This window comes from Cinclus cinclus, chromosome 1 (assembly GCF_963662255.1).
Source record: "Cinclus cinclus chromosome 1, bCinCin1.1, whole genome shotgun sequence".
NCBI lineage: Eukaryota > Metazoa > Chordata > Aves > Passeriformes > Cinclidae > Cinclus > Cinclus cinclus.
This window is the reverse complement of record NC_085046.1, coordinates 16,911,730-16,926,664: the sequence shown is the minus strand read 5'-3', so window position 1 is coordinate 16,926,664 and position 14,935 is coordinate 16,911,730. Positions and strand designations below refer to the sequence as shown.

General features: G+C 39.2%; 1 protein-coding gene across 3 annotated transcripts in view; it reads right to left on the bottom strand.

Annotated features, from left to right (window-relative positions):
- Positions 1-14,935, bottom strand: part of ARHGAP21 (Rho GTPase activating protein 21) — a 59,356-nt gene that overhangs the window by 17,955 nt on the left and 26,466 nt on the right. For 2 of the 3 annotated variants that reach the window (XM_062494282.1, XM_062494272.1), the window contains 2 exons: positions 13,872-13,901; positions 10,437-12,387 (listed from right to left, as the gene is read on the bottom strand). In XM_062494282.1, the coding sequence (XP_062350266.1) occupies positions 10,437-12,387; positions 13,872-13,901 (1,981 nt within the window). The remainder of the gene's footprint in view (positions 1-10,436; positions 12,388-13,871; positions 13,902-14,935) is intronic. The other variant, XM_062494291.1, reaches the window with a different exon arrangement.

Below are 14,935 nucleotides of genomic sequence, written 5' to 3'. Positions count from 1 at the left end.
CTCTTTCTTATTGATACATACCAGGAGAGTCTAAGTCTAGTGTTGCCAAACTTAAAAAGCATATCCTATTCTCCTCTCAAGGTCATGAACATTAAACATGGTGTACCCTGAAGAATGCCACCTGTAACCAGCCTTCAGGCAGAATATGAACACTTAGGCACTACCTTTTAGACTTGATAATCCAGTTTTTCTATGTATCCAGCAGTACAGCCATCTAGCCTATGGCACAAGGATGGTGTCACTGATGGTTGCTGAAGTCAAGGTTGGTGACCCCCTCTGTCTTCCTCTCATTCCACATCTACTCATCTCATTACAAAAGGCAATGCCATTAGTCAAACACTTGGTAAATCCATGCTGTTCCAAACCACCTTCTCCTTCCTTTGCCCAGAAACTAATTCCAAGAGGACGAACTCCATGATTTTCCTAAGGACTGAGATAAGGTGAATTGACCACAGTCCCTGAATTGTCCTTGTCATTTTTCAAGATGGGTGTACCATCTGCATTTTCCCAGTTACAGGGACCTTTTCCAGTCTTCATAATCCTTCAAAGATAGTATCTCTGCAGTGACACCAGTCAACTGCTACCACCTTCAGATGAACTGGATGGGGTTGCATGGATAGATATGGGCTGAGCTGCACTGGAGCTGTCTTAAGAATACCCTCTTTATCCAAGTTGGTAATGATTGTGGGATTTGTTTGTGTTTGTTGTTGAGCTTTGGCTGGTTTGTGTTTTCTTTCTTTTTGTGGTAGTAGGGAAGCAAGGGAGAGAGGTATTTAAGGAAGTTGTTTAGTTAACTGAATCATACACACATGGGAAACAAATTCAGACAGACTTTAATACAATCACCATCAGGGATGCTTTAATAGGGATTATTAAAAGGGAAAGGTGATTTCTCCTCCAATCCATATGGATTCAGTGTGCCAAAGCTTTTCATCACTGGTAATAAAAAAACTACTGGAAAAAATCTAGCTTCCCAAGGCCAAAGTCATCCTTCACATTTATTCCCCTTCAGGCATAGCAGTCATGCAAGTGAAATATTTCAACATCTCAAAAGACCTTAAGAAGGAACTGTGCTATTTAATAGATGTATTGGAGACCACACTACCATTTAAAGCACTCATTGGGCATCTCAATTTAAACAAACCATATGAATATGTGGCCACAAAGCTTAATTCAACAACTATGTATTTTAAGAGACCATTTTTTATCAGATTTAATGATTCAGATCATAAAAATGTAACTGTAGCTGTGTAGTAATACACACTTAAAAACAGCTTTGTATTTCCCATGAAGAACATTGAGACAGCATGCAACCTCAGAAACAAAAAAAATTGTCCAACACACAATTTCCCAAAATGCATGCATTGAAGGAGACAACTGTATTTTAATATTATTGGCTTTCTGACAACCATACCAAATTCTTGGATTAAGTATTTGTTTATAGATGCTCCTGTAGTATTTAATGCAATTTTGGTTACTCAGATCTTGTGTAAATGTAACAGTGATCGACTATAAAAAGCCCAGCCTTCTGCAGAAAGCTACAGAGGTAGGCCATGTGGCTGTCTGCAAAGCAAAAGGCTAAAAGATTCATTAAAAACATTATTTTCATTCAACTGAGTCACAGATGTGAAGGTTGCTTACAGACTCAGATGGCATTTACCTAACGGCCATTACAGTAAGTATTTTAAAAACTGGCTCTCAATTTCTTCAATAGTTCACTCAAACAACAGGCTATGGATTTGGGATGCAATTTAAGAATGAATCTTACATGTCCAATTAATTTGCTTACATAACAAAAGAAGGAACAAACTATCAAGTGCTCATTAGTAGAATTAAAAAAACCCTCACCTTCTCTTTATGGAAGGACTGGCAGTATGTGCCAGTGGCCCTCAGCAGGACAGGATTTAGAAAGGCAATGCCTTACTGAATTTCAGCCTTTGCTGACAACTGTTTTGCACTCCACATCCTTGGCCTGTCCAAGTACTCCACAGTACATGATACCACAAGAGGCTGTGCATTTTCATTATGCATCAAAAGTACCCTGCTCTGAAGTATTCTTCCTAAATACACTACATAAGTTTTAAAATCTTGCCCTGTCTAACATACCTTCTGTGCCTCTCAGGTTAGATTCACTCCAGCTTGCTACAGGCAGCACACCCTTTAAAGTATAGCTATGTGCACCAGATGTCCCTTCCTTAAACTCAGCAGCAGGTGGGACAAAAGGGGTAGAGAAAAGGCTGCTGAGGCACAAGTGGAGCAAGGGACAACACAGCAGGGAGACAGAGACTGCAGGGAAGTGGAACCAGTGAGAAGGCAGCAGAAGGGAAGGAGAGAACATGGACAGGACTAGGAGAGGTTAGGAAAAGGATCCTCATCCCCACACAGGCAAGGAAGTAAAAAAAATTCTGTCTCTAAGAAACCCCAGAAGAAGCTGCCATTAAGGTAAACACAGACACACTAACATAGGCTCTTTTTCTTAAAAGCCTGTCAAAAAGACAATCAAATAAAAATCCCATGTATACAATTTCACCAGTAGTGAGAAGACCAGAAACAACCAATAAACAAAAACGAACTGTTGAATCAAAAGTAAACTATATGGAACTAGCCCTGCTATCTTGCAAGACAGCACAAAGGACTAACAAATGCCCCATAGCAGTGACATCTTGTTTTAAATCCTGCAGTACAAACTGCTGCATCTTATACTTCAGCTTGCAAAGGTAAAAGCTTCCTTACGTATTAGCTTCCAAGTCTGAAACACATCATTTGGATAAAAGATAATTCTATTGCCTGGATTCCTCATGACCTGTTACCTCATTTTTTCAAAAAAGAATCTTTAAAAATCTGTATTTTTCTACTCGTTTTTTTAGTACTTCCAGCACTGGCAGCACTAATTGTCTTTATAAAGATCTTCTTCATATATCTACTTTACCTAATTATCCTCAAGTGGCCAAAAGAATAGAATGGAAACATGTCTGCATGCTGAGCACATTCACTGCTCTAAGCCTCAGAAACACAGGACTGGAACAAACTTCCCAAATCATCAAATCCAGTCCTCTGCTAATGCACTCATGTAAATAAGATGTTTGTTACACTGACTGAGTTTCACACAAACAGAAAAGGCTTCCCAAGGTTATTCTTCATGTCAGACTATTGTGAAATCTGTATCTATCAAAGTCTATTGTATATTTCAGTGTCAAACAAAAGTTTAACTTCTACACAAAGCAATTCTAAAGGTTCCTGCTTGCCATATTACCTCACCACACAAAAAAGTACAATTCTCAGTATATTTTTTTGTCGCCAAAAACCCTGACAGCATTCCCTTATTACCTGCAATCATTATTTGAAGTTATAATGATACACTGAGGATGATTTATGCTTTGAATATATTACTCATTATCAGAAAAAGCTGATGCTTCTACTCAATTGAAACCCTTTTAGATGTCATAAATTATTACTCACAATTTTAACTTTTAATTAAAAATATTTTTGAGTTACAGAAGCATTTAAACGGTATTTAAAAATCTAATTTGTAATTTTGCATTTTGGCCACTATACTTCAGAATACCACAATGATTTAAAAACTGTTCTTTGGATAAGAAACACTGAAATGTTCAGCCTGGAGCAACAGTGATTTGGCAGGCCACACTGTAAAAGCCTGGGGAAGAAAATAGAAGATTGATGCTTATCTTAGAAACACTGGTGACATGTTAAAAGCAGTTCCAATGCTATCACTACAATAATGAAGAAACAGTCCTGAAAATGAACGTTTCTCAGCCTTAATCTCTACTGCAATTGCACTTATATTTTTATAGTTTGGAATAGCTAGGCAATAACTTGTAGAAAGGAAAATTATCCTAGTAACTGAAGATTTAAATTTTCATCTTGACTGCTAGCAGTTTTTCCTTAAAACACACCATATCAGCCATCAGTATTCAGCCACCATTTGCCCTAAAGATATCCATGCATTTTGAGCTGATGAACCACCATCTCTGCTGGAGAAGTCTGAGGTTTTGAGTTTCTCCCTTTTGGTAAGGAGAAAACAGAATGAGTACATTCTTTCAAATGCTTCCTTTCTATATATGAGAATGTTTCTGCTTGTTTCCCCTGACTTTGTCTATTCCAACCATCATAACCTTTTTCATAGCATGTTGTGCAAGTGTATCAATTTATTTTCTTGTTTCAATTGCATTCAATATGTGTATATTTACACTGTCATCTCCCAAGCCTCAGCAGCCTGCAAAGACAGGCATTAAGATATAGGGGGAGGATAGGAGAAGTATAGCACATACTCCACTAAGACAAGACAGTAAAATCTTTACACTTTCCCAAGAGTACTTGGAGTTATGTATACGACCTAGGACTTAAAGGTAGGTATTGATAAGGTAAAGTTATACATCACTACTTCCAGTACTAAAGAAGATAAAAGCAATCACACATACAATAAAGTTGCCTGAAAAGTTTAACTAATAGTAGGTGGTTTAGAATGTTTGAACTCCTGATTCCATAGTCAATATACTCTGAAAAAACATATAGTAACAACAAGAACAACATAAAAAAAGGAAAAACAGGACTGAGAACTCTTCACTGGAAGCCAGTGAGTTTCACCCGATCTGCTAATCAGCAAGTACCCAAGTACTTTTATTTATGATGTTTGTAAAAAACAGGTGGTGAAATAAAAAGAAAAAATCCCACAAATAAAAAACCCCAACAAAATAAAAACACCAACAAACCCCACAAAAACAACCCCCCTAAAAAAAAAAAAACAACCAACCATAAAAAAACAAAACCCCAACTTTTTTTTGTTTTGAAAATTAGCATGAAGGTCAGCTTTTAAAGCATGGTGAGTAGTAGAGTGTGCCTGATTACTAGCACTAGAAATTGCACTGGTGGTTTGCCTGAACTAGGGGTAGAAGCAATACAGAAATTTATTTTAAGGGTGGTGAGGCACTGCAACAGGTTCCTCAGAGAAGCTGTGGATGCTCCATCCCTGGAAGTGTTCAAAGTCAAATTGAGTGAAGCTCTGAACAACCTAATGGAAGGTGTTTCCAGTGATGACGGGGCTGGAACTGGATGGTCTTTGGGGATCCTTTTAATCCACACAGTGAATTTAGTCAACAGGAGACATGTTTTAGAAAAACACAAACAGACACTAAGGGAACAAATACCATGCATCTTCAGCTGTGAACCCCCTGGCAAATCTTTGCTTAAATCAATACAGGGCATTGGATGACAAAATTTTACTGTAATACAGAAGAGAACAGAGAAATTTATGGTGCACTTAAAACCACATCTGGCTCAGAGATACTTTAAAGTACAAACAGTGGAAGAACAGAAAGTATCAGAATTAAGTATTACATATCCCTGCCTTGTTCTTATACCTTTCCGAAGGTATGGGCTTCAGTCAGGGGAAGAACATATCTGATTTTTACAATATTTTGGTCTTATCAAAAAGTCTGGTCAGGTATTTTTATCTGGCTAATTTTCTCTCAGTTATTCATAAATTAATAGTGGCATAAAGTGACCTAAAACTTTTCTAGGGTAAAGATGTGCTAAATATTTTCAAAATGGGACTGTAGCCTTGAGGAAAAATCTGCTACATGCCTAAAAAACCCCTCTGTAATAGGATAGCTATGATCTTGATTTTATTTTAAAATTATTTTGAACTTCCAAGATGATGTTTCAAAAACCTCAGCGAAAATGTATCTGTTTAAAACTAATTTTCATGTGACAGGCCTCTGTGAAGTTGGAAAGAACATCCACCCAGTAGTAATGGCCAAAGCACTAAGCCAGCCTGACAGCTACTCATGCTGCAATGAGGTTAAGTATTGAAGCAGCATCCCCATTTCACTCCTGTGGGTAGTTCATTCAACTCAGTGTGGGAGTTAGACTAACCTCTTTTACATTTATTTCTTTCTACTCTACCGTAAGTATCCTAAGTAGTAAAAAGTATTTTCAACCTTGCTGCAAATCTCAGACATGCCTACTAGACATTTATGTCTATGAAATGTATTGTAGTAACTATATTCTGAAGCAACATTTTCTCAACAGTTACAAAACATAAAAGGGTTTGGGTTGGAAGGGACCCAAGCCCCCTGCTGTGGGTAGGGATATCTTCCACTAGACCAGGTTTCTCAGTGATCCACCCAACCAAGGCCTTAAACACTTCCAGGAACAGGGCATCCTCAACTTCTCTGGGCATCCTGTTCCAGTGCTTCATCACCCTCACAGTAAAGAACTTCCTCCTACTATCTAACCTAAACCTCAGTTTAAATCCATTGCCTGCTGTCCTGTCACTACACATTCCTGCGAGAAGTCTCTCTCCATCTTTCTTGTAGGCTCCCTTCAGGAGGAAAGCCATAGCTACATCTCCCCCAAAGCATTCTCTTCTCCAGGCTGAACAATCCCAATTCTCTCAGTCTTTCCTCATAGGAAAGGTGCTCCATCCATCTGCTAGATTTGGTGGCCCTCCTCTGGACTTGCTCCAACAGGTCCACATCTTCCCTGCTGGGGACCCCAGAGCTAGATGCTGCACTGCAGATGGGGTCCCACCAAAGCAGAGAAAAGGGCAGAATCCCCTCCCTTTACCAGCTGGCCACGCTGCTTTTGGCGCAGTCCAGGACATGTTTGATTGGGCTGGGTTATGTCCAGCCTCTCACCCATCAGCACCCCCAGTTCCTTCTGGGCAGGGCTGCTTTCACCCTGTCCATCCCCAGCCTGTGTTGATACCAGGGGTTGCCACGACTCAGACCACCTTGCTTTTAGTCTTGTTGAACCACGTGAGATTCCCATGTGCCTACTTCTCCAGTTGTCCAGGTCCCTCAGGATGACATCACCTCTCAAACTTGGTGCCATCTGCAAATCTGCCAAGGTGAACTCGACTCCACTGTCTGTGTCATTAATGAAGATATTTAATAACACTGGTCCCAGTAAGGACCCCTGAGAGACACCACTCGCCATCCATGTCTATCCGGATGTTCAGCAGCATTCTAGTTTCCATTCCAGTGAAGATCAACTCGTCCAAAAGTTACCTAGTAGGTCAGAAAATTATAATTTGCTGTTCTCTAGCACAGAAATTGTCCAAGTCCGAAAAATGCACAATTGCTAATATAGCTACTGACAGAGAAAATGGTATTTTTATTAAGTCTACATAACAGGTGAGACCTTTTCTGGGTAAAAACAGGAAACCGTCACTAGACTAACTTGTACGGTTTGAAACAATAAAGAGCATTTTAATAACACAGCTTTTCTTTGGACCTGAAAATAGATATACCAGCTTCCTGAGAACCACAATATGCTGCATTCAGTAGCACATGCAAAACAGCAAAGCATGCAATACCACTGTATGTTTATCTGTAAAGCTGACAGCTTTATCATCCCCCTAGGAACATGCGCTTACCTGAAGAAGAGTTTGAACACACAATATTTTGCCTATTTTTTTCAAATAAATCCATTTCTCCATAAAAGATATTTCAGCTACCTACTAGGTTTGGTCTTAACAGATCTCTCATTTCTATTAGTAAATTACACCCAAAACTTAAATCTTCCTGCTGCTGAACTACTTTTCCGAAAAGACTAGTGTCAAAAGGCAGTTCTTCAGTAACCCACCATGATGTCTGCAAAAATCCACTGAAAGGAAGCAAGAGAAACCCTGCCTGAATTTCTGTTTGTGGTGCAGGGCTCTGTGCTACTTACCCAGGCCTAAAATCATCCTGATGTTGTGCTGTTCCCAGAAGTGGGTTAGTCACAAAATACTGCTGCAAAAGCCAACTGTTCCTGACTGAATTTATACCAAAATATGATCCTGGACATATCTACTAATTTTAATAAGCAGAAAGTGGTAATAAAGATAGACACACCACAGACATTTTAAACACCATACATTTTAAATGGTAGCAATCTGTGACCTTGAAAGGTATTTGTTACCCTCCCCTAAATTTACATTTTTACATTACTCCAAGTATCTACTGTAGAAATAACTTCAGTAAGTGCATTTATTAAATTAGCTCTATCCAATACAACCTAAGAATGCAAAAAACCCTACTATACAGATAAAAACGTAAGGCAAGTAAAGCAATTGCCAACTCCAAGGTATGTCTTCATTCAAAGTAAGATCCTTCTCAATAATCAGAGAAAGAAAAGAAAAAGCCAAACCCAAAAGAAAACCCTAAACCAAAACTCATAGTGATTTTCCATCTGAAGAGTTAAAAAGCCTTTAACTGAACTTCAAAGCAGATCTAGGGTTTCAGCCGACTGACTAAATACAGCTTTTAACAAGCAGAGCTGTAATAAGGCATAATGATAGCAGAACAAGCAAAGTTAGAATAATGCACACAAATTCTAACATAAGAAGTTGTCCACTTCCATAACATTTCATACTCTTTCTATTCAGGGAGGGTTATTTCCTCTTCAAGGTGCTGGAACTGGGGTGGAAACTTTCTACAGCACCTGCACTGGCACAGAGGAATTCCTTGCTAGGAAGACAGCCACGAAGACCACGGTGACTCCAGCAGTGCCTAGGCTCTAGAAGCACCAGTTTTTAGTATTTCTGGAACATTCAGGAGGTTTCATTCCAAGAGGCTTATAAGAATTCAATCCCATGTGGTGTCAGGCCAAGAGACTGCAATGAAGAGTTACAATTCGGTTCCTTCTGACCTGCTCAGCTGCTACCAAACACAGTACAACTGACATGATTAAGGCTTCTTTGAACTTTAATCAACACATTTCACTAAAATATGGAATCAAGTCAAATAAATAAAAGTTCATGGGAAATCTTTGTCAAAACCAAGAAAAGAGATGGTGTAGAAAAGGTTGGGCTTGATGTTACCAACCTTGATCTGACTTTAACATGACATTTAAAATGTATGGGATTAGAATACTCCCAGCAAACACAGTATGTAAATCAAGAACCCAACACTGGTTTTAGGCAGAGTATTGAAAAATTCTGCACAAAGATCAGTTACATGACTCACAAACTTTGGCAATCCTTAAAGAAAGATTGGCTGGGTCTAAAGAACAATCTAAAATTACATTGATACATCCAGTAATAAGAAGAATGAAAAAGATCTATACAACTCCCATTCAAAATGAAAAACCCAACAAAAGCAGCATCTGATAGCTAAGAAAGTACTTTTTAATGTCTTACTATTATTTTCTCTAAAGAACAGAATTATTATTGTATCTTTTGCCTGATTTCCATTTTCTGATTAACACAAAGCTTCTTCACTGTGTTTTGGTTATTCCCTTTCAACTAGCAGTGGATATCATAGATAATGCTAGGGGAAAAAAAATCACTGCTTCATATCCCCAACAGAAGACAATTATGCTAAAGACATGGTATCTGTAATTCCCTTAACCTAACGTGTAAAAAAAAAAAATATATCATTAAAGAGAGTTGTTTTTCACACAGATGAGTCCGAGAATCTAAATTTCGCAGTATTTTCTAAAAACTTCCTACACTAAGTTCAAGAGCACAGAGAATCAGGTATAAATCAACTCCTGTGGAAAACGATACACAGACATCCAGACTACAAAGCATTAAATCAGCCACAACAAAAGAAAATCCAACCCAAGAAAAACAGCAGGACAAAGACAACAGAGGCATTGACTACTTGGATAGAACAGAAATGCTCTGACACTGTAACGCTCTCTTCCGCACAAGACACTAATTCATCACATATCCAACATTCAATATAAATTTTTTTCTACTATTTCCAATCCTTCCTTTGGTTCCTTTCCTATTCCGCACCCTTCCCGTAAGCTCCCTGTAATTCCAACCCTGTCTGTGTCACAGCACACAGGCAAATCCTTTTGCCTTCTCAAATTCTGCTTCCACAAACCCTTTCATTCATATCTGCATTAGCATCTCTACTTGCAAAGCCACTGCTTTTTATTGCTATCCCTTCACCTGAAACAGCTTTCATCTATTCCCTGTCTGTCTCAGAAAGCATTCACCATTCCTATTCATCTGAAACACTTTTATCCCCACAAATCACTCTTATATGGATTTGCATCCATATTCTCTCTGTACTGGATTCCAAGTATATTTTATACTAGAGAAGTAAAAGTATTTGAAAGGTGCTGCAAATGCTGGTTGTCCGTATACGTAACAGCACAAACATTATGTGGAGTGATAACCAGATGGAGTTACGTAACACAGACTTACCCAGAGGGTTAAAGAAAACTCTAGAGAAATATTACATCACTGTGGGCTTTTTTACACTTATTCTCCAGGACCCCCAAACAAAACAGAATACTGTTTTTCTCCAGTGAAAAATATTTTTACTTTTACTAACCTTAAGTTATTTTAGATGAGAAAGATCTCCCATGCCTCTTAAGATCAGGGTTTACAGGAATAGCAGACAGCTACCTGGCATGCTGTTTTTCATCAGCTTTAGGAGAGAAAAACATCTGATGTACACTGAAATAATTTAACTCACCAATAAACGGAATTGAAGCCAAAGAGTCACCAGGTGGGCTGGAACTTGATGCTTTTCTTTCCTCTATTCTTTTTATGTGGACTTCTCTTCGAGCATCATTAGGTAACCAACAGGTAGTATCTGAGGCTGCCTCTTGGTCATTTACAGCAAGAATGTAGGACTGATGCCTCAAAGGCTGGGGAGTTTGGTGGCCAGAAGGTGATTTGTCCCGCATGACCACTGTGTCTTTGTCATTTCCCTGAATATCCATTTGCAGACTTTCAGACTCACGAACATCTTCCCTTTCAAAACCCTGAATCTTTTGTCTGATGGAACCGTCTACATTGTCAGAGGTAGTTAAACACTCACTTGTTGGCTGAACAAGTCTGGAGGAAGCTGGAGCCATAGAGGAGGGCTGGATGGCTTTACCAGTTTCTATTTTGTGATCTGGGGCACCTTCAGCCCGGATCCTTGACTGTTGGTTTAATGGACTGCTTTGATGCAAGTGATTTACTGTTCTTTGGTCTTTGCTGGCAATAGCATCCAGACCCTGGTTAAGGGGAATCGATGGTTTTGCTGCATAGGGAGCTGAGTTCTTCAGAGAGCTACTTCTAGAACTTCTGGCTGGTGTGAGAGACAACCTCTCTTGTGAAACGCCTGCAGATTTTGAAACTCCCATAGGAGTCTGCGAATCACAAGAAGTCTGTAACATTTTAATGTCTGGTGAAGCTTTCGGAAAGTGAGAACCAGGCAGAGAAGCTCTACTACCTGTTCTCCTGTTGTCTGAAATATAACTATTTGGAGCAATAGGAAAATTTTGACCTCGAAGGGACATATGAAATGCATGTTGTCTAGATCTGTCATAAATACCTCGCCGATCATCTTGTTCAGTAAACCCTGTCCATTTGTAAGTCTTTCTCCTATCTCCATTTGCATCTGCAATCATATTGTCAGAATGAAAATTTTCTAGCACTTCACCCTGTTTGCTGAGATAATCCCATGACCGAGCCCTGTGATTTCTAGCATTGACTGAAGGTGAAGTTAGAGTATCTTGTGAAGCACTTCGTGGCCATTCCTTCATCAACACGGGATCTTCAAGCCTTTCCTGGGATACACTTCTCTGCCGGATCTGGACCGACTGCGGAACCCTGTCGTGAGAGGTGCTCCTGCGCCGTACCTGAGAAGCAGTGCGATTTGGCACCACCTGATTATACTCAGTTGTGTTCTGAGAAGCTGCCCTTAAGCTATCTAACCTTTCCTGTATTGTTCGGGAGCCATACATGTGCATGCGCCTATTATCAATGTACTCCTTGTAGGTTTTGTAGGTCTTCCAGTCTATATGCTGGTGGGAGGCTGGAGAACTGTAGTGATTAGTAGAGACTGAGGGCGAGTCTGTGGCTTGAGTGGAAGGTCTAGTGTTTGGGATGCCTTCTGGACATACTACGTAATTTGAAGCTTTACTTACTGTTCCAGTTGTATCAACTGGTCTTGTTATTGGAGTCTGGGGAAGTACAATGGCAGTGGACACTAAAGATGGTGGTGATGTGGTCCACACTTTCAGATTGGTTTGATCTTTTAAGCCGTATCTTACTTCCTCTGTCCTGTGTGATGGACCAGCATGGTTATTTCTGCAAGATGGCAAATCTACAGCCTTCTCAGAAGGCACAATAACAGTCCTTACAGTTTCATTGCAAACGCACACAGCTGTATTTGATTTTGCAATGTCTGTTGGTGATGGAGGCACTTGTATTTCCATTCTGTAGGCCCTCTCTGGCTGTGCCAATGCCCGGACTGGTCTATTGACTTGGTGTTTCCCCAGCGAGAAGTCAGAAGGGAGCTTGTCTCCAGCTTGTGCCTTAACAGAGGCTGCGGATGTCAGGCGAGGATAACATATTGGTGGTGGTTCAGGTATGTTGTGGGCATTACCACTGTAGGCTTCGTTGCCTTTCAGGTAGGCATCTTGGGAATACGCCTGTGGAGAGAAGATTAAGTGAGTATTCAGCAGTGAGGGAGATGGAAAAATTTGCCATCTAGTATTTGCATGATCAAGCGTTAATGGAGGGGAACACAGGTTTAAAATTCACACTCCTAATTTCAGACAAAATGTTAGCTCAAAAGATAAAACCAGCATTCCATCCCTTGAGTGAGTAGAAACAGAACAAGCAAAATAACGACATACAATCCCTCAACGATTAAAAAACTGAACTTATGGCCAATTCTAGGAAATACTGCAAGTAGGGCACTGAGTCAGGTTTCTCAAAATCCATGAGCACAAAACACAGAATTTCTCTCCCCCTGAATTCTGCTTTCTAACATGATACTTCACATATTTTTCTCGTTTAAGCCTCCCATTGCTGGAAACTGGAATTTCACAGCAATCGATAGGTTAATACGTTGCGTAATAAATTCAACTAGCACTAGAAAATTCTCTATACACTTAGGGTACAAAACAACTCTGTTCACTTAATGCAGTACATATGAAAAGTACAGACAAACATACATACACACACACTCCTCTAAGATGTTTTCTACATAAAAGCCACTTCCTAAACATATAGAGAGTAAATTGAAGCACTAACACGTTGTTGTGAGCCAACACCCTGTAAGTCATCTTGTATTTTACAAGAGACAGTAAGTACATGATACAAGAATTTTACTGCAAAAAATATTAATGATATTTAGCATTTTTAATTTTGAGGTAGAAATAGTATGAAAATTAATACATATTCACCACTGTCCATGCACCATTGAAACCCAAACTGAAATCTCTAATTTCCTCAGTGCACTTTGCATCTTCATGCATAACAACCTGACTTATGAAAAAAATGGTTATGTTACACTTAGTATGTTTCTGCAGCAGTTCTGAAAGCAGCATTTGTCATCATGAAATTAACAGAACATTCAAAATAATAAACCAATGAGAAGCATACAGCATACTTAAACAATATTCTGTTATTGAAAAACTTCAGCATGACTTCGTTCAGTTTGAACATAATGAAATAAAGAGCCAATGCAGAGCCTGCTAGTGTAACAGAGGATTAAAATAATTTCTCAGGGCTTTTACACGCTTAGGAGAGCTATCATATCACAGCATTTCCTGTTCAAATCATAACATGCTCAAGTCCAGTATATCAATGTGCTCTTTCTTAACAGTAGAATAAAAGCCCAAGTGCAGCCATAAAATTAACACAGAGCAAAGTAGAAAGGAGGGCGAGGCATTTACAATACTGCTGCAATGTTCCACCGAGCATTACTGAAGTGCAAAATATTAAAGCACACTAAGAGAAAACACAAGCACAAACCACAAATCAAGAGATCAGCGTTATGAAGAAAATTCAGCTCAGATTATCTAGCTTATTTCCAAACTTGTTGTTTCATATTCTTGCTTCTCACAAATCATTAAGAAAAACATGCCTTACAAAACCATCAGAGAAATGGCTACTGTACATTTCTTACCAGTGCTGTGACATCCTTTGTAAACTGCAGCTGGCAGAAAACAGGAAAACACAGTAAAAACTGCTTACAGATGTAAAGACAGAATTATCTTGTCATATTGATGTTGACTACAGCAAGCTAAAAATACAGCTACACTTATTTCACTGGAAGGTACCAACAGACATAAAGGGCAGTAGAGCATAAAAAATAACTTCACCCTCCTTGTGAGCACATCCATCTCAGGCTTTTATCTGCTCCTTATGTTTATCCTGTACCTTCACAGAAAGCAAAATACGTTAGTGCCATTTTGCCTTGGTGCATCCCTACAGCTGCCTGCAGAGAGCTCTGGCTCTGTGCAATATTTCCCTTCCACTACAGCAACATAACTGTCTCTCATTTCCTTGGGCTGCTACCATCCATCCCTGCTTCCTGGTGACGAAACAACAGCTTTATTATGCATTTAAAACAGCACGCCCCTTCCTCACATATATCTGACCACGACCACAAACTGTCAGCTGACTGCAGCTGCTTTCACGCTGTACGAGAGAGCTGAAAATTAGAGGAATGATGCTGCAGAAACACTCTCCTCATGTGATTTGCAGTTTTTTTTCCTCCACTCATAGTAAAAATCAGGACAGGCTTCCACTGACATATTTAATGGGGGGAAGGAATGTACGAAGATAAGCATTTCTAAATCTTTAAATAAATGGCTGTTTAAGATTGTGATGAATTAAATAAAGAAATTAAACTAAAGAATTAAATAAAAAAATATGAAGAATGAAATTTTAAAAAATGGGAAGAGATGCTGAACACACAAAAACCAGACTGAGCAAGATCATTCTGGCATGCAAGACTAACAAAATCCCTCATATACTGCCCCCTAATCGGAAAATAATTATCAATTTATACAGCTGATAAAACAGCTGATATCCCACCTTCTCTGAGATGTAATGCACACATTACATCAACAGAAAATACTCCATTTATGTTTTGGTAAAACATTCCCTCTGACAAACAATGCTTCATTGACTTTGACAGCAGGAAAGCTAAATTCCAAAGCTCGTGTGATCTGACTGTAGCTCAAG